General features: G+C 35.2%; 1 protein-coding gene across 1 annotated transcript in view; it reads left to right on the forward strand.

Moving 5' to 3' along the window:
- LOC150075924 (NEDD8 ultimate buster 1-like) overlaps positions 1-21,453 on the forward strand; it is a 106,839-nt gene that overhangs the window by 18,197 nt on the left and 67,189 nt on the right. The window contains exons 4-8 of the mRNA XM_090387201.1: positions 6,025-6,198; positions 7,433-7,559; positions 8,114-8,193; positions 9,797-9,903; positions 16,497-16,606. Coding sequence (XP_090243327.1) covers positions 6,025-6,198; positions 7,433-7,559; positions 8,114-8,193; positions 9,797-9,903; positions 16,497-16,606 — 598 coding nt within the window. The remainder of the gene's footprint in view (positions 1-6,024; positions 6,199-7,432; positions 7,560-8,113; positions 8,194-9,796; positions 9,904-16,496; positions 16,607-21,453) is intronic.

The following is a 21,453-nucleotide window of genomic DNA, read 5'->3' on the forward strand; positions in this document are numbered from 1 at the left end:
GATACCATCACCCCACAACCCCTGGGTGGTGGTATCCGCCGAGAATAAGTAACATTATTCTTCTCCATTGCTGAAGTGTTGCTTATTGGAGGTAGTGCAATATCAGGGCAACTCATTGTAAAGGCATTCACAATATGAGATACATGTATATCAAAAACGATGCCATTTCACCTATTTCAGTGGTTTACTATGAACTAAAATTATGCTTGACACTAACTTGTTTGATTACTGAATGTTTATATTGTTTAATATTTTTTAATATTAAAAATAAATAATTTCCATATTTTAAAATGTATTAAGTGGGAAAACGTCATTATAATAATACACTGTGTATTCTTTATCACAAACTTTTTACGCTGGAAACTTCTTACATGGGAAAATAATATATTACAACATACAGAGTTGAAATTGGGACTTAAGAAATCATGCAGGAATTTCTTATCCAGGTTCTACTGTATTTAATATGTTCATTACTCTTTGTTTTATGAATATATGCACAGCACAGTATACAACGTGTTTAATTTTAAAGGCACTGGGGTCTATCTTGCATATTTTTAGGTTTAGGCTAGTTGTCATCTGAGCCTTTTTTTATTATATGTGGGTTGAAAATTTTGAATTTGCTGTTGAAACTGGATTAAGAAGTTGTTCCCTGATGTAGCATGATTCATTCACTGTTTGTTTGCTGTAGCACTGTATTTTTTGATACCTTCACCTAAGTTTGGAATACGTGTTAATAATTACCTATTTTGTTTGATATGATAACTTAGCACCTTAGCCAGACACTTTGAATGAAGTTCCTTGTACTGCAGTCACCATATTATTAATATGCATAAAAGTTTATTACATATCCAAAAATGTCTAATAACTTTATTCATATTCTTTATATGTATATATTATAATCTCATCAAAATGTTACTTAAATTATCATTGCTGCTCCTAATTTACCTTAGTGCATGCAGAATTTACTGAACTGCATTATCTTGAGTAATGACAATTTCATTTCACTTTTCCTGTAGACTAACATTGCCTATGGATGCTATCATAAGGTATACATTAAATAAATATTTCAAAATATTTTGTGCTTATTGTGATTTTCAGGCACTACATTTTGTAGTCTCTAAAATTGAGCAGAAGTTCTTAAGAACAAGATTTGAGGTTGTAAATCAAATACAATCATTTGCAGATAAAGGAACCACTAGGTGGCAGTGATCACAGTGTACTGATGTGGGATTTACTTAAAGATTTAATTACCATCAGGGGTAAAGGAAAGGGTTTTTGCTTCCGTAAAGGTGAGTGCAGTGGTCTCTGACAGTTTTTAAATTCTGTACAGTGGGATAAACTGATGATATTACCAAAAGTAAATTCTAAGTGGGAAGCATTCAAGGAATTAATCATGGAAGCTACTAAATGTTTCATACCTATTAAGAAATATTGTTCAAGGTTTAGGCCTAAATGGTTATCTAATGAACTAATGAGACTCGTAATAGAGAAGAAAAATGCATGGGATGCATATAAATTATCAAGCGACTCAGAAGCCTATGGCAGATATAAGCTAGTCTGTAATCAGGTGACAAAGGAGGTTAGGCAGGCAAAGGCAGATTACAAGAAATCCTTGGCAAAAGATGCTAAGAAAAACAGCAAGGATTTCTTTACTTATATAAACTCTAAAAGGAAGGGGATGAATCTGATTGGTCCACTTGACATCGATGGTTCGACTGTTGATGATCCTGCTCAGATAGCAAACAAACTGAATGAGTATTTTGCATCTACATTCACACATGAGGAATTATTAAGGTTTGAAAATGGCAGAAGGTTATCAAATTGTAGCAGGATACTTAATGATTTTGTAATAACTGAAAGCAAAGTGGAGGAGAAATTGTTGAAGTTAAACATAAGAAAAGCACCTGGGGTGGATGGGATCTATCCAGTTATATTAAAGGAGGCGGCAAAGCAACTAAGCAAACCCTTAGTCATAATTATGAGAGCATCCTTGGACTCGGGAGGTTCCCACGGACAGGAGATGTGCAAATGTATCCCCAATTCACAAAGGGGGATCGAAGGGTGACACGAGTAATTACCAGTTAGTTTATCTTCTGTTCCGGGTAAAATAATGGAGTCACTGGTTAAAGATGCATTGCAGGATCATCTAGACAAGAGTGCAGCAATAATTCAGACACAGCATGGGTTTGTTAAGGGAAAGTCCTGTCTGACAAATTTGATAGGATATTATGATGTGGTTACAAAGGAACTGGATGCAAAAAATAATTTTGATATCATATATTTGGATTTCAGGAAAGCTTTTGACACTGTTGTGCATGGAAGACTACTGTACAAATTGGAGCAGAATGGTATAAAGGGTAAGTTGCTACAATGGATAAAAGGATGGTTAAGCGGGAGAAGACAGAGGGTGGTAATCAATGGGTGCTGCTCTTCGTGAACTAATGTTATTAGTGGAGTCCCACAGGGTTCGGTGTTAGGTCCACTGTTGTTTTGTATATTTATCAATGATATTGATGAAGGTATATCAGGCTTAATGTCGAAGTTTGCAGATGATACAAAGGTTGGCAGGGTTGTTAATGACAGTAATGGCAGTGTGCTACTGCAACAGGATCTAGATAATCTGGGCAGATGGGCTAAGAAGTGGCAACTGAAGTTTAACCTTGACAAATGCAAAGTACTGCATATGGGTAGAAGTAACCCCAGAGAAATGTACCAACTGTGTGGTACTACACTTAAGGTGGTAGAAAATGAAAAAGACCTGGGAGTAATTGTGCAGTCAGATATGAAGTTTTCTGAGCAATGCAGACAGGCTGCCAGGGCAGGTCATGGGGTTTTGTCAATGATATATAGGAATTTTGCTAGCAGGGAAAAGGAGGTGATTATCCCTCTGTATAAGGCAATGGTCAGGCCACGCCGTGAGTACTGCGTACAGGTCTGGAGGCCTCATTTTAGGAAGGATGTAGATTTGCTTGAGCGTGTACAGAGAAGGGCAACAAGATTGGTGAGGAGAATGAAGGAATCCTCTTACCAAGAGAGGATTAAGTTCTGCAAATTGCAGCGGCTGGAGATTAGGCACCTCCGCGGTGATCTGATTGAGGTATATAAGGCCTTGAATGGGTTGAGCACGCTGAATTCTGATGGGATCCTTCCACTTGTTCAGATTACGAACCTAAGGGGGCATAAATTCAAATTAAGAAAGGACAGATGTAGATTAGATGTGCGGAAATTTGCCTTTAGCCAGCGGGTGGTTAATTGCTGGAACAAACTTCCATCTGTCGTTGTGGAAGTTGATAGGTTGAATAAATTTAAGGAGGAACTGGACAGGCATTTGGTGGGAATGGTGTGTTTTTTTTTTTTTTTTTTTTTTGGCTGATGCTGCATAAGCTCATACACTTGCTTTCTTGCATCAAATGCCACTGCTACTACTACTACAGTAGAACCTGGATAAAAAATTCCTGCATAAGAAGTTTTTCTTTGTACTAGGTTTGGTTTCTTAATTCCCAATTTCAACTCTATATATTGTAATGTATTATTTTCCTGCATAAGAAGTTTCTTGGGTAAAAAGCTTTCACGCATAAAAAGTATGTGATAAAGAATACACAGTGTATTGTTATAATGATGTTTTCCCACTTAATGTTTTTTTAAATATAGAAATTCTTTAATTTTATATTAAAAAATATTAAACAATATAAATATTTTGATATAATGGAAGTGACATATTGCAATTGTTTTCATCAATATCCATAATTGGATAGTGCTACTACGTGAAGCATTTGTCATGATGGTTCTGAACATTTCTGAATTACTTAGTGGATCGTTGCTGTGTCTTATTGTAATTGTGACCTTTTAAGGTATGTTGAAAGCTGCATCATGGGATATATGCTTCTATTTAGCAGCATCATGGGATACAGTGAGCCCTACTGTTATAATTAATTCCTTTAAAAAGGCTGAGTTCTATAATGATATAGAAGACTGCATGTACTACTTGTAATTATTGTAATTGATTTTTATCATTCTCATTACATCCATTTTATAATTTTGAAATTTTATTAAATTATGATTAATTAATATTGTTTTGCATTAAATGACAATTTTTATTCTTGATAGTTTTCCTACAATTCACAGGATTAGCTTTTTACCACAGAAATGAGTTTTATTAAGCTAAACTTCAAATGAAAATTCTTTCCCCATGTTTATTCTTCTCTGAAGTACAGTATTTGATAATGAGTTTAATGAACAGAATGTTTCAGCAATTAGAAATTCTCAGTTTAAAAATGTTTCCCATAGGCAGAGTAAAATATTTATAAATTCTGAAGTAGTACTTAAAAATCATCTTTAATTTATGTATGTGTGTCTTTTCATTTTTATTTGTGTAGTTAATATTTTATACCCTTAGGTCCCCTTCTAAGAAGTTTTCCCTCTTAAGAAGTTCTAAACCTCCATTCCCTTGGAAAACTTCTTAATAGGGTTCTACTGTATGTGATGTCATTTCCTGTTCATAAATCAGATGGGAGATTATTGAATAACATTTCCCCTAAGGGTAATTACTTGTTTGTGAAAAACTTGTTTCAAGAATTTCTTTAAACTGGAGTTGGATTTATAAACACCAGTTAGGAAGTTTTGATTGTACAGTAGACGCTCGATTTTCCGGAATAGATGGTAAAAAACAAATCCCAGATAATCGATTTCCCGGTTAATCCAAAAATACAGAAGTCCCCGACATACGTAAGAGATACGTTCCAGGTCCAGGACTTCTTACTTCGTCGAGTTTTACGTAACTCGGGAATGACTAGTAACATATTGCTACTATATTATTATGGACAAATCTGAATTCCCAGTGATACTTGTTAATGTTTGGCTATTTTCATACATCATTATTATTTTAATTTTCTGATCCAACTGGATCGCTTTCTTTTTCTTGGTAGATTTATTGGTATCGCTGTCACTTATTTTCTTAGTCGGCACCATGATAATGGTCAAAATTAAATTTTCTGAAAAGAACTTCACAGGGTTAAGGCGAAAACTCACTATTATCACCCCGCGTGAGTTCACATTTTACTAAAGCACATTTCTGGAGGTCAACAAAAAACAATTTGCACTTTCCATTTTATTGGGATTTTCTGTTAGTGCAATTCATTATAAACGGGTAGTAAACTCGATCTTATTGCATTTGCGATGATACCGATAGCTGGAATTCTGTTGGTTTTTATGTTATTATGATGAAGTGTGTGTCCCCTTCACTGAAATCTTCAGTCATATAAAAAAAAAACCCTTAAATAATTGTAAGAATCTTCTCTTCTTTCCTATTTTTTTCTTGTTACTCCGATATCACTTGTGCAATTTGTGCGTGCCGTGATCGTCGTTATTGATTGCTTATTATTATTTTTTTGTTGTTGTTTTAAATTTTATAATCATAAAAAATAAATAAAAAAAATTGTGTGAAAACAAATTTACGTAAATCCGTACTTGCGTAAGTCGGGGACTTACTGTATTGAAAAATGTTCAGCAACCTACATAAAAAATATGGCGATAGATAAAAAACTTACCACGTACTACTTGTGTGTCCAATATGATGCTTCCCTTTATTTTTTACAACATCGCGTATAGTTTGGTCATCAACATTATAATGGTTCATTAGAGATTTAACAGATGCACCGTTTTCAAACTTTTGAATAATTTCAAGTCTTTGTTTAACTGAAAGCGCAACTCTTTTGCGTTTACCCATCATTTTCGTGATTTATAAACAAAAAAAATATATATATTTACTATAAAAAAAATCTCGACATCCGCAACATAAATAACGAAACAAAATTTGTCTTTTTGTAGTGCGACGGAACACAACAATCGCCATGACGCACTAAAACAAACTAAACTTTTTTTTTTTTTTTTTTTTTTAATTTGGAGTCTTGAAGTGTCCCGGTAAATCGAGAGTCTGTTGTATTTGTCTCTTGTTTTTATAATTGATGTATACATTGAACTGTAATGATCGTTTTTGTAAAAAAGAAAGTGTTAATGTTTTTACAGGGTAGAAAACAAGCACAGTCGACTTGCAACGTAGAAACGGGATTACATGTGAATGGTAAATATTTAAAAGAGTTGGTAGGAAGGCAAATTGGTGTTAGCCCATCAAAACTGAAATTTATATCTTGTGGCAGGGTTATTCAAGATGATAAATCTTTGCAGGAACAAAATATTAAGGTGAGCTAAAAAAAAAAGTGTGTATGTGTGTGTAAAAAGGGAAATGACAATAGTATATACTTATATAATATGATTATATAAGTATATACTAAAATTCCAGATGTGTAAAGTCTGGGTATCTTGCTTGTTAGATACATAATTGGGATTTCAATAAATATTTTGGTTATTCCTGTTTCATTTAAATTTTATATGCATGTGTAATTAGCTTATGTAATGGCTAATTGCTTTGTAGTAGCATTAATCCAACCAGGTTAATACAGAATGTAACACTGCAAACCAGTGGCTTTTATTTTGCCATATCCTTTGGACAAATTGACACAACTCTTTGAAAGTACATTATTTAACAGTAAAAATAATGCAATTTTAGCCCTTAAAACTAAGTTGGTAAGTCTTCCCTTCACTGGTCACACAGCTTTCTAATCTATGCTGAAAATTTTCCATGATGTGGCATAAAAAGTTTGCTGTTATGAAATAATGTTCTCTTTCTGTAAGTTTCATAGCCCTTTAAATAAACACACAATTGTAGTATATTTACATGCAAATTTGATTTTTTTTTTTATTTCTGGGAAAACCAGTGCTGCAAGGGAAAAAAGAAATCAGCATATCCAAAACCATAAAGAAACAACAAGAATTAAATGAACAGAAAATTTTTAAACCTTTGCTATGTTCTATGATTCACCTGCTACTTCCATAACAAAGTGAATTTTAAAAATATATCGGGATATATGTTGGTATATCACTCCTGTGTTCTTTAAAAGTCATTACAGAGAGCAGTTGGATGAAGGATTTAACAAAAAAGGGACTCTTTCTTCTATGTGTTAGTAATGTTTGTGTCAAGTATCTCTCATCATAGTGACTTCTTCCCCCCCCCCCCCCCCCCATCAGCAATGCTTACTTTTGGCTTTGCGCCTGGAGGGATGCTGACCATTTTCGAATATATATACCAGTGGGGCTTTACCATTGCATCTAATGCAGTTTTGTGTTAAAATAAATTGCTATTTTTTGGAGTCTCGTACACAATATTAGCGTGATATTTTTAATAAATTGCATATTTTAATAATATGCAATTTATTAAAAATATCACGTTTACTTCATGAAGGTAGTAAATAATTGACAGTGAACTTGTTTTGGATTTCTCTGTGGCAATAATTGTGTATCCTCCCTTTTAGTTCTGTTGAAAGATTATATTGCAACATTTAAATGGCAGAGTTTATAATTAATCCTTTTATATTAGAATCAGTGTTGTGTAATGGCTCTCATCCTCTCGGAAAGTGAGGCAGATTCAGTATTTAAAGAAGAACAGGAAGCCTATTTGCAGAGGATACGAAAAGATGCTGAACTGTTGTCCTCTGTTGATGCAGGTTAGTTTTAATATTCAAGCATATTTAGCATTTAGGAAAAAATAAACTCTTTATTTCTTTCAATTTATCTCATTGATTCTGTTCACATATTTCTCTCTTTCTGCTTTGCATTATCATTTTATGTATTTTTCATATATAGGTGTAAATTCAGTGGAATTCAAAATTTCAATGTATACACTGAAAAAAAATGTGAGGACATTAGTTTTTTTAGGCTGCCATTTGTGATGTGCCCATTAATTTTTTTTTAGTATAATATTTTAATTTTTCTGTATGCATTGCGCTTTCAAGTTTTCAGGTAAGATGCAGTTGTGTTCCACAACTGCATCTGACCTGAAAGACTTATTGAGAAGACTTATAGTCTTAGTGGTTTTAAAAATTAGGCACATATATGGTGAATGTTTGCATTTATTAAATGACACTTTCCATGCTGAGAATAATGCCCTTCAAATTGGATAATTTTAAAAAATCCAGAATACATTATTTTCTTCCAGTTCTCTTGAATGACACTTATAAACTGTTTATTATATTACTTATTATAGATTTTAAATTTACAGATGATGTGGGTGATCGTTATTCCCTCCAAGTTGCAGATCAGAGTGGCCGGATACTGAATTTACCTGCTGAAGAAAGAAAGGTAGGTTTTATATCAGTTTCACTTCAGGTGATGAATATATTTTTCAATAACTTCAAAGGCTTTTATGAAAGTTTCTTCTGTCACATATAATAAAAATATAAATAAGCAAATGCCAAGACAACAAAACACATTATTTTTACAACTGCATTGTTAAATTTAAAAAAAATGAAATTAAAAAAATGTCAGTTTAAGAAAGCTTTATGACGTGCTGAACAAAGTTGATAAGCAGTAACTTCAAATTCTGCAACTTCAATAACAGCAATTCTTCAAACCCTTAGAAGATTGACAATTAGTAAAAGTGGATTTGCCATATGAAAACACATTTTACCAAAAATATGCCAATTTTGTATAATCTAGCTAGTAATGTATGATATACTGATTTGTTTTAACAGATTATAAGTTAATTCTCTTAATTTTAGCAATTGATTCTGGCTTCGGTTTTCTTGTGATAAACATAAACAGACTTCTATCTATGGTTCTTAGGTTCAGATTCCAATCCAACAATTTACAATTTTTGAAGAGAGCACACTTAGCATGTTTGGTGAGGATTTTTGTAGGCTGTACCAAGGTTTTCCAAATATTAACTGATCTTGACATATTCTCAGGGTTGTAAATCTATCCTCCAAACATAAATAGCCCCTTGAGAGTAGGAGGGTGTGAATGCTACAAAAACATGGGCTGTCAAATGTCATCAAAAATTTATTTTCTCCATTTCCATTTTCATCACTCCCAGATTTTCGGGGAAAAATTCCCCGAAAATCTGGGAGTGATGAACAAGGGGAGCAGTTTCGTCAAGTTATCTCCATGATGGAAAAGCAGTACCAAGGTTGCTGGATTCCTGTAATGATGGGGGATTACTATTGGTTTCTTGTGAGGGAGAGTAAACAGGAATACAAGAGAAAATCCCTTAGTAGCAAACAATTTTAAGGACAGTTACAGGTATGCTGATTATATATTATTGAAATATAACTATTTTGCTATGATTTATGATATTTTTTCCGAAGTTAAATGAGTTATCGAGAACGTATAATATTTTTTTTACACTTGTATTACAAACTTGAATTATACATATATATTCCTTTATTTTAACATTAAATGTTTGTACACTTTTTGATGTAGACATGATAGACTTTTTATGGTGATTTTCGGAATCAGCACTTTTATTTCCTCCAGAATCACATTTTCATTGCGGAGGTATGACAAAAAAAATTTTTTGTTGGCTAGTGTAATGTTTGCATTATAGATTCTCTCCTTTTGTGCCTAGGTAGAATTAAAGATACTTTTACCTTAAATCCTAGTTTGTGCATTTTCTAACCTTAAATTATATTTGCATTCAAGTCTTCATTGTAATATCATTATTTCTGTCTGCAGTGACATAGTTCATGGATAACAGTGCATCCTTTTGTATCTGTGAGAGATATTAATTGAATTGTAGTATTTTGTTCCAAGAAAACATACTCTAGTTCTGTTTCTGCCTGTGTTATATAGTATGTTGATAGTTTCTCTAACAATTTTTGCAATTAATTAAATATAAGACTAATTATGTATGTAAAAGTTTTCTGGACATTCCTGGATAAGCACATTTATAAACTTCAAATTATAGGCCCTTGTCTTAGCCATGACCTTACATGAGAAAGGTCGAGCAGCTATGAAAATGAAAAATTACGGTGAAGCACTTGTATTTCTTCTTGATGCAGACAGAGAATTCCAGTGAGTACACTAAAATAAAATTTCTGAATTTAAAAATCTTAACAGTTATTATTAAAAAAAATAACTTCCCCTTTGTCTAGTGAAGATCTTAATAGTCTCAAGTGATTATAATATCTGAAAACATTTTAAAATTTATTTAATTAAAAATGAATCTGTATTTATTTTTATTTTTATTTTTAATTGTTTGAAAAACTGTTTATATCTCTTAAGTGCTTTTTAAATTTATTAATTTCTTTTTCTATAAACAGCTTAATTAAATAGCATGGTAGAAAATGGAAGGTGGTAAAGTTGGAAATTAAGATATTTCTCTGACAAGAAATAAAGGATACAGAAAATATCCTTTATTTCTTGTCACAGGCTTGAAATTTATTTTTGCATTCCATAGCAAGTTAAGTTGAAGCGATATTAAAATTTCAAGCAGTTTAGAGCCAATGTGCTTTAAGCTACAGGGATTATACATGATATAACAATTCCAGAACAAATGAAGATAGACATGAAAATTTCATTCTTGAATGGATAATGCTATCTAGTTTCATAATTGGCTCAGAAAATGTCTGCATGTGACCCTTTTCTTAGTCATAGAATTCCACCTCTCCACACATTCTGTTGCATTTCTAGCTTAACAGTTACAATAGCATCTGTAATCCTCAGCTTCAAAGTTAGCAAGTCTAGTACAACTATCGATATGATGTTCCTTATATAACCCCACAAATATTCAAGTGGGGCAATATCGGATGACATTGATGGCCAGGATGCAGTGCATATAAAACAGACACTGGTACCAGAAAACCTTCTTTATCCAGCAGCATGGAAATTTTCATCAAGGAGCACACAAACAGCATGATCCCAGTGTGGAACAGCTCCAACAGTAAAATTAATTGCCAGTCTCCAAACTGAGGGATCATATAATGTTTGATCCTGATACACTGTTACATTAAACTTCTCGGTAAAAAGAAAGACAGTCCTATAATTTTATCACATAGTACTCCAAAGGCTGTATTATGATTTTGAAGAAAATATATGAGAATTCTACCTCCTTTACTAGACTAGACAAAGACAGTAGCAAATTTAAATTGAGAAAGGAGTTCAACAAGGAGACACAATATCTCCGAAGTTGTTTACTGCTGCCCTTGAAGAAGCTTTCAGAAGGTTGGACTGGTCGCAGAAAGGAGTCAGTGTGAGTGGAGAGTACCTAAACCATTTACAATTGCAGATTATATTGTGATCATAAGCCACGATCCCAAAGAATTAAAGGAAAATCTTAATCAGTTATGCAGAGTTAGTAAGGATTTCAGACTACAGATGAATATGGTTAAAACGAAAGTAATGATGAACAAGTATGCCACAGAAACGGATATAATCATTGAAGTAGCAGTAATTGAAAAGGTGGATTCATATAATTATCTGGGACAAGTCATTTAGCTTTAATAATGATAAATGGCTAGAAGTCAAGAGAAGGGTAAATTTCAGATGGATAGCATTCATAACTGTACTGACAAACAAAACATTCATTTTGTACTGCCATCTGAGGAGCAATATCCCAGTTTGTCTGAAACGTAAAATAATAAGCCAATATACAGGGTGTTTCAGTTAAACGTTTCAGAACTTCTAAGAGGGGTAGGGTACATCCTGACAACTCGAAATCATATAGCAATGTGGGGTCAGAAATGCTTTCCTGAAGCAGTGTTGTACACAGAAGCACCATAAAAAGAAAAGAGACCGTAAGTGAGAAATCGTTTTAATAATACATGAAAAGAAGCAAAAGGTACATGGATTAAAGTAAGTGTTCGAAGTTTCTTCCACGGGCTACAATGCACGCCTCACATCTCCGACGCATGGACATCCGAACATTCTGGAATACTCCAGGCGAATTTCGAATTTCTTCGGCAGCTACTGCGATTCTTGCAACCAGCTCCTCAGCATTGTCAACAGGGGTGTCATAAACTAGCGATTTCATATGACCCCAGAAATAAAAATCAAGACATGATAGGTCGGGTGACCGAGCAGGCCAACGCACGGGACCACCACGTCCGATCCACTGTTGACCAAATGTGACATCCAGGTAGTTACGAACATCTCCGCTATAATGGGCAGGGGCTCCATCGTGTTGGAACCACATTGTCTGTTGCGTCGATGCAGAAATCTGTTCATCTCTCAAAAGTTGTCACCCGACCTATCATGTCTTGATTTTTATTTCTGGGGTCATATGAAATCGCTAGTTTATGACACCCCTGTTGACAATGCTGAGGAGCTGGTTGCAAGAATCGCAGTAGCTGCCGAAGAAATTTGAAATTCGCCTGGAGTATTCCAGAATGTTCGGATGTCCATGCGTCGGAGATGTGAGGCGTGCATTGTAGCCCGTTTAATCCATGTACCTTTTGCTTCTTTTCATGTATTATTAAAACGATTTCTCACTTACGGTCTCTTTTCTTTATGGTGCTTCTGTGTACAACACCGCTTCAGGAAAGCATTTCCGACCCCACATTGCTATATGATTTCGAGTTGTCAGGATGTACCCTACCCCTCTTAGAAGTTCTGAAACGTTTAACTGAAACACCCTGTATACTCTCCACCATGACGTATGGAAGTGAAACTTGGGTACTCACCAAAAGAATGGAAGATAAGCTGAAAACTACACGGCGAAGAATGGAAGAGAAGCTGAAAACTACACGGCGAAGAATGGAAAGAGATTAGGAATGAGACTATTGGATAAAAAGAGAAACATGTGGATTAGGCAGCAAACACATGTAAAGGACATTCTTATCAAAACTAAAGAACTGAACTACAATATTTTAGTATCACAGTAAAAAAGAATTACAATTTTAATATAAACGGAGACATACAAACGATTAACTTTTTAATAAATTAATCTAATTTAAAGAAAGGATCCAATGTTGTTTGCACAGTTTTTGTCCTATATGTATTTTTAACTACAGCACAGACATTATCAAATGCAATAGTTGTTTCTTTATCAATGTCACTGCAGGCCAACACATTCTCTATTATGCTGAATGCATTTTGGGCATCTTTTTTAGATGGCAGTGTGTGCTTCTTCACTTTTGCTGTCACTGGTAACAAAAACATCGTTTTGTTTGGTGCTCAGCAATTCTTCTGGTGTTGGCATTGCTGTGGTAGGAACATCGTCGTCCACTTTCACAAACTCTTCAAATTCACAAATGAAATCCATTCAAATTCCTCAATGTTGTTATCACATTCATCTGCTGGACCATGTTTTTTGAAGATGTTCTCTCCAAAGTCACTCTTTCTGAACATAGTGGCATAGTGTTTTGTGGAAGGTGCCACCGCTGGTTTCCCACATCTGCACCATGGTACTTTGTGAAGAATCTCTGTAAAAGCCAGAAAAGTGTAGTGTCTGGTTTGTGACAGAGTAGTGCTGTGGTCTGTTGTTCTGTCTCTGGCTGCTTAGCCGCAAGGCCCCTAAGGGAACCCCACGTTGCCCGCCACCACCACTGGGAGGTGAGCCAGGCTGCCCATTATACTCTGGCTGGCCTCCGCCAGGGTTGCCTGAGCGTCCTGACTGAGGCCAAAATCTGAACAGTAGAATCATCAAAATGTTCCTTTTTTTCTGAAGCCATTCTTCTGTCCATTTTTGATAACCAAGACTGAAAAACTTTGACCGCAAGCCAAGCACTTCTATTGGCCTCATAATCACAGGGAAGTTGGTTAACTGCTTTAGAACATCTTGGCTTGGAAAACTTACCAATTACAAGTGGGCAGTAGTTTTGTACTGCCATCTGAATTGCAGCAAAACAGAACAGTGAGTCTTTCTTTACGAAATTTTCCACCATGATAAGACTCTCCTCGAATAGCAAATGTTTTGTTTGGCTGCAAATTATAAAATAAACCTGTCTCGTTAAGATTAAAAATATTCTTTGCCTCATATTTTTCAAGAATGGACCGTACAGAACACAACCACAAGTTTAGACAAATACACCAACCATTTTAAATAAACTGATTTAATGATAAAATAATACTGGATAGTGTACTGAATTGATACAATAAAAACTGTAAAATAATAATTTACAAAAACTGATTTACTTTACAACAAATAAAATTAAATTGATGAATTTTAAAATGTATTAAAAATATAAATTTAAAAGCGATAAAACACCATTGAAGCTTTCGGGGGCATCCGCCTCCTTTCTCAACAATAATGAAGTTCAAGTGACACAACCTTAAATATCAGGCTCACAGCACATGTGTCTGACCAGGCGCATGTACAACACTCCCTTCATATGTTCTGGAGGCCTTTTTGCAGATAAAGAACACAACCAGTCTGTAGCCTTTTCTTTGTTGACTAATCCAGACTTGCCACAAACTTTTCGCAAAACCAAGTTATTCCTGTCTTTAAATCTTTGGAGCCAGCCACTGCTGCATTTGAAGTTGCTAATTCCATGTTGTTGAGCTTGATAATTTGCCTTTTCTTGCGAAATCGGACCTGGTATTGGCAAATTAGATGCACGCATTTGTTGGTACCACTCGAAAAGTTTTGTTTCAAGCTGTTTTGCACCATGAATTTTGTTTCCTTTTTTATTGCTGCTCCAGTATCATGCACTTCCTCAAGTCTTTTTTGCTTTTTCAGTATTGTAGATAAAGTAGGTAAAGGGTTTGTTTGTTGTTTGGTTTTTTTTTAGGAGCATTAGCAACTAAGGCCATATTGCTCCAGGATATGCGGTGGTCATTCCTTAACCTTTCCGCATCCTCCGTATTTGGTGGTGACGGGCTCGAACCCCGGTCTAATCAAGAAGCGTGTGCTACGCACTGCTGCTCCTTCCCACCTGGCTACGGAGGCGCCTTGGTAAAGGGATGTTGTATTCCTTTGCAATGTCCATTTTACTTCATTCCATCCTATTAGCCTCTTGTATAATTTTAAGTTTAATTTCCAGGCTTAATTCCGTCCATTTATGTTTTGTTGCCCTAACACTGCTAGATAAGATTTAATATAAACAAATTTTAAATTAATTTAAAGACACGAAAAAGACATCAGCTCAGATAAAATGACACAAAAAATAGATTACTGTATACTGTAGCAAAAGACTCTTTGAAGCGGCTTAACAATTGCAACTGACCTTTTCTCATGGAGTGCAAGGGAGTTTTTCTAAACAATTTAGAAAAACTTTTTATTCGTTTGTAAATTTAACAACTCATCATTCAGAAAGATGTTTTTCAGAGTGCACTTGACGTTGTAACTACCATAAACTGGTTTTGTTTACACAAAAGTAATTTCTGACAAGTCAGTGCCATCATTTGGGAAGTAGGGAACCAGGTGGCCAGAGACAATAATAAAATCGGACAGCTGTGCCAAGATTTGTATTAAACATACAAAATAACAATATTTATTTCTCACAGGATAAAAACAAACTTTGTAATACATATTAACCGAATTTTGTAATAAACTAATATATTTACATAGAAAAGCCTATCCTTTCGCAGGAGAATGGTATGTTCTTCTTATAAATGAGTACTTTGTATAAAACGAGCTTGCATTAACAAGATTTTAATGTATTTATTTTTAGTTATTTTTTACTTTTATTTATTACATTTATTTATTTATTATTTTTTTTTTTTACTAGTGCAGCAAAAGCTTGTGGCTGCCTTGCACTTTATGGTTAATACTATTTCCTGCACCAATGAGTGCAAAGTTGCCCGCTAATGAATGGAAGTAATCTCTGAAATTGCTATATGGGTAATGATATATATTGCAAATAAATAGCAATATACTTCTCCTTAGAGAACAGTGCTTTCTATTTGTAATGTAAATCATTAGGCATCCCGTGATATTGCCTGACAATATGAGATGCTTCATTCATTCATACGTAGTATTAGCCTATGTAGTACAAGAAAGTATAAGTATTCATATTTAGTACAAGGAAGCCTATGGGCTTATGCTGCACCAGCCAAAAAAGAATAAACTAATAATAAGAATAAAATTTTAAAAAATAAATAATTAATAAAAGAAAAGGAAATAGACAACCTGTGCATTTCCTCCTCCTCCTGTAGGTAATTATCCAGCTGACATTTGAATTTCTCCAAACCGTCAGCCTCTACCACTCCGTATCGGAACTTATTCCAGTATTTTATAACTCGCTAGCTAAAATAAAACTTCCTGCAATACAGTCTAAACATTCCCCCTCCCATAACTTGAATTTATGGCCCCTAGTTCTAGAATCATTTATAACCTTGAAAATTTCGTCCTCATTCATTTTACTTATGCCTCTCAGAGCCTTAAACACCTCAATCAAGTTACCTCTAGGGTGCCTAGTTTCCAATCTCTTCAACGCACATATTTAAAGTTGCTCTTCATATGGATGCCCTTTTGCCGATCTCACCAGGCAAGTTACCCGTCTCTTGATCATTTCAAGAAGTTCAATGTCTTTCTCTAGGTGCAGTCTCCATACTTGAACGCAGTATTCCAAGTGACTACCAGCTTTATGAAAAATGTCTGGCTCTGAATTGTTATATTATTTAGATTATTTGAATGAAATAATTGATTTCATAAAATTTAATTTAAATTTTTTGTTAATTTTAATTTGAGAATTAATTAAGTATTGATTTCTTTTTTTTTTTTATAGAACATGCACAGCTGATATCCTGAATGCTGTAGATAACTATGCTGTTCTCTCATTAGATATTAGTTGGTGTTACTTGTGTCTTGGCAGTGTTAATCAGTTACCAAATGCAGGTATGTACTGCAAATCAGAAATATTTATACTCTATAAATAGCAAGACCTCAATCCTGGCAATTTTAAACAGAAATTACATAATAAGAGAACAAATTAGTGAAAGAATATATAGCAAAAAAACTTCTGCAAATGTGGTTTATTTTCAAAATAGAAAAGAAAAATCCATTAGAGGCACCATGAAACATTGAAATGTATATATAATGAGCAAATCTTTAATAGAAAAGTGCTGTATTGTCTTGGGTGTCATTATTAGACTGTGACTTCAGTTTTCTATAGGATGGTAAATTTGCATATTCATTGATAGTAGTAGTAGTGGCATGTGATGCAAGAAAGCATGTGTATGAGCTTATGCAGCATCAGCCAAAAAAAAAAAAAAAAAAAAAAGAAAGAAATCACACCATTCCCTCCAAATGTCTGTCCAGTTCCTTCTTAAATTTATTCAACCTATCAACTTCCACAACGACAGATGGAAGTTTGTTCCAGCAATTAACCACCCGCTGGCTAAAGGCAAATTTCCGCACATCTATTCTACATCTGTCTTTTCTTAACGAACATGCTGCTGCAGAAACCAATCATCCAAAAATCCACAAAAGTCTGACTAGTGTGTGAGTGACCAACCCACAAGTTCCAGTCAATATCTGAGAAGTTAAAATCCCCCATTATAAGACATTCCGATTTACTAGCCCACTCTATTTCTCTATATAATTGTTCATTGTACTCATTCGAGTCACTAGGCCTATAACACACTCCTACTCTTATTTTTGCTTTCGCAGTGCTTATGTCACACCAAACTGACTCAACAGTGCACTGTTCATCTATATCAACTGGATGCACTTCTTTTGATTTTATGTTTTTCTTAATTAACAGCATAACTCCTCCTCCCTTTCTATCCTGTCTATCCTTTCTGTTCACATTGTACCCCCCAAATTCCAGTTCAGCATTCCTTATATCTGTGTGACACCACGTCTCTGCTATCCCAACAATATCCGCCTTTGATGTCTTGACCAACACTTCAAATTCATCAAATTTATTTACTATACTTCTAGCATTGGTATACATGCAAGCATACATGCTCCTACTCTTATTCCTAGTTACCCTAACACATCCCATATACCCACCTATTTCAGGATGACTGCCATCCGTCCCTGAAACCCCCAACACCCCACGCTCCAGGTCGCTACTTATTCTAATAGAAGTTGTGCAAAAATCACCTTCACCTCTGTCTATGGCTACTGTTAAACTATTAGTCCTTGTATCCCCCCAAGCTATCAGTTTTCCGACCCACCTAACACTACCTCGATAGCATCAGCAAATATTCTTGCACCCTTTCTATTTAAGTGTATTGCATCCGTAGCCAAGTGGTCAGGAGTGGGAGTGCAGTAGCACACGCTCTTTGAGTAGACCGGGGTTCAAACCCCTGACTGCTGAATACGGTCAATTTGCCAACCCGCACTGGACCAGCGTGGCAGATTATGGTCCATTTCCCTCAGCATGAATTGTTGAGGAGGCTTCTATCCTGCAGTGGGTTGATAATGGCTGCACTTTACTTTTTTTTTTTACATCCCTATAGAAGCAGTCTCTCCTGTTAACAAGTACAGTCCAGGCTGAAAAAAATTCTACCCCTTGAGCCTTGCACATTCTTTCCAGGGCCGAATTGATCGACAAGGCTCTCATCATATACTCCCTTCTATCGTGTCTGGGCAGAATTGCAGACACTTTCAAATTCAACCCTAATTCTGAGCTTTTGTTCAACAGTGACCTGTACTTGTTAAGTAATTCTGCCGGTCTCCTACTCCTAATATCATTAGTGCCAATGTGTACAACTATATCACCTTTTGTGCCCTTAAAAGATGATATCCGCTCTACAACGTCATCAACCTTTGCCCCTGGCAGACATACCCTGGTCCTGTTCCACCTATCCTTTTTACAAAGCATGTTTCCTGTTTCCCTGACAATAGAGTCACCAACAACTACTAGTTCCTGTGGGACCAGCGCATTTGCCTTAGGGGTCGCCGCTGTGTTGCGTGACGACCAAGTGCAAGCTCTGGCGTTGATGTGGATAGCTGAGAGCCTGATGGGCCCCTCAATTTAGATCTTTCGAGGGCATCCACCCTGTCCTTCAAACTCTCATATAGGCCCATAACAACGCTGAGTTGTCGCCTGATTTCCTATAGTACTTGGTACCATGCTTGGGTTGGAGGTTGAGAAGATGAAAGAAGATATTTATTGACATTATTGATAGTTGCAGATTTGTCTATTACAATTGCATTGCACAGATTTATGTGATGCCATCTAGTGGATTTTTTCTTTTCATAAATAAAGCCATATTTGTGGAAGTTTTCATTAAAGGAGAGATTCAACTGCTGTTTTCTGGAACAACCTTCCTTTGTACATGTTTCCTGAAAATTAGTCTACAGAAGTTCAGGTCTGATGTCAATAAATATCTTCTTTCATCTTCTCAACCTCCAACCCAAGCATGGTGCCAAGTACTATAGGTTCTAATACCTCTCATGTTTGGGGTTTTCATAAAAAAATAAAATAATAAAATAAATAAATATATATATATCAACTCGGTAAACCCACTGGTAGGTACTCCATGTTTAAAATCATTTGGAACTTTATAATTGCCCAATACATGAAACTAATTTTAAAAATTAGAAGATCCCGAAGGCATACAGTAAATATTAGTATAGCATGCCTAGTGGTAAACAAAATAAGTTTCAGAAAATTCTTTTTTCACATGCAGTAGCAATCAAATATTTATTTATATTTTATCAGCAGTGTGCATAATTGGGTATTGTTATATACAATGCCTAGACTATACTGGAAAAAGTTAATACATTATATACACCGCCTGACCTTAACCTGCAAGTGTGTTATCTTTTTTTTAGGATTGATATTTACGCCTATTCTAGAAGATTATAATATGGCAGCTGTAGGCATTTTTCATAAATAACTTATGAAAAGTAATGATGTTGGCCCTTCTTTTCGAAGTAAAATGCACACAAAGCAAATGACTATTAACCATCTGTAAGTTAACTTTTTGCTTGTAGTTGACAGTGAAAAGAAAAAAATATATTCAGTTTTGCTTGGACAAGAGCAGAAGTCATTTGTCTAACAGGTGTATGGAGGGACATTTCTGTTCTGATATAAAGAAAAGTTAGAGTACTGCTGCCAAGAATGGTATGTTATTCACTGAACATTGGCAACAGTTATTAAATGAAATGAGTACTGCTAAAAACTAAGCAGCATAAAAACACTTTTTTGACTACTGGTTTGCCAGGAAATATGATATGGTTGTTAATAACAAAACCAGATTAATATTCTTGGTGAAATATGGACGGATTACAGTATTGTACCATTTTCAATGGCAATATTTTTGATATTTTGCAGATAACACACAAATAAATTGTTAACAGTGGACAAGATTGAATGGTTATAAAAATGGCAAGGACAACAATATATACTTGTCATGATATTCAGTTATTTATAAAATCATACAAGCCTTGTCGATAAAAGGAGGTCTAAAAAAGCATTAATTGTTACGTCATTACTTATATTTGGAATTCAGTCCATGTTTGTATAAATTTAACCAACTTTCAGTATCATCCAATCATGAAGTACATATGCATTGCACATGTTCATAATGTACAAATCTGGTAGGATCATCCTACCAGATTTGTTTCTCTTCAAGCAATGAAGTTTTAGTAAGCAGACATTTCCCTTCACTTCAGACTAATAGGATTCAACAGGCAAAGTAAAATAATATTAATGCACCAACAGTAACTGACTTTGTTAATACAGCACCCCGGGACAAAACTCCTGGTTTCTTAATCACATGGTTCTGTGTTAATAAAGTCAGTTTACTATGGTGTATTGAGTGTGATTAACAGTGGTTAACTCTAAAAAGTGTGTCAAAGGTTAACTCTAAAATAAAAGTTTAATTTTAGGTGGAAAATCAGCATCTTCTGCGAATGGAATTAATAATTGAAACACTCAGTTACAGATTGATCGAGTGTATGAAGTAGTAGTAGTAGTAGTAGTGGCACATGATGCAAGAAAGCAAGTGTAGGAGCTTATGCAGCATCAGCCAAAAAAAAAAAAAAAAAAAAAATCACACCATTCCCTCCAAATGCCTATCCAGTTCCTCCTTAAATTTATTTAACCTATCAACTTCCACAACGACAGATGGAAGTTTGTTCCAGCAATTAACCACCCGCTGGCTAAAGGCAAATTTCCGCACATCTATTCTACATCTGTCCTTTCTTAATTTGAACTTATGTCCCCGTAGGTTGGTAATCTGAACAAGTGGAAGGATCCCATCAGAATTCAGCGTGCTCAACCCATTCAAGGCCTTATAGACCTCAATCAGATCACCGCGCAGATGCCTAGTCTCCAGCCACTGCAATTTGCAGAACTTAAGCCTCTCTTGGTAAGAGAATCCCTTCATTCCCCTCACCAATCGTGTTGCTCTTCTCTGTACACGCTCAAGCAAATCTACATCCTTCCTAAAATGAGGCCTCCAGACCTGTACGCAGTACTCAAGGCGTGGCCTGACCATTGCCTTATACAGAGCGACAATCACCTCCTTTTCCCTGCTAGCAAAATTCCTATATATCATTAACAAAACCCCATGACCCGCCCTAGCAGCCTGTCTGCACTGCTCAGAAAACTTGATATCTGACTGCACAATTACTCCCAGGTCTTTTTCATTTTCTACCACCTTAAGTGTAGTACCACACAGTTGGTACGTTTCTCTGGGGTTACTTCTACCCATATGCAGTACTTTGCATATGGGTAGAAGTATATTCCAGCAGTCAAGAAGCTTTTATCGTTTAGTCTTTCA

Source organism: Mastigoproctus giganteus, chromosome 13 (assembly GCF_048544385.1).
Source record: "Mastigoproctus giganteus isolate SK-2022 chromosome 13, ASM4854438v1, whole genome shotgun sequence".
Taxonomy (NCBI): Eukaryota; Metazoa; Arthropoda; class Arachnida; order Uropygi; family Thelyphonidae; genus Mastigoproctus; species Mastigoproctus giganteus.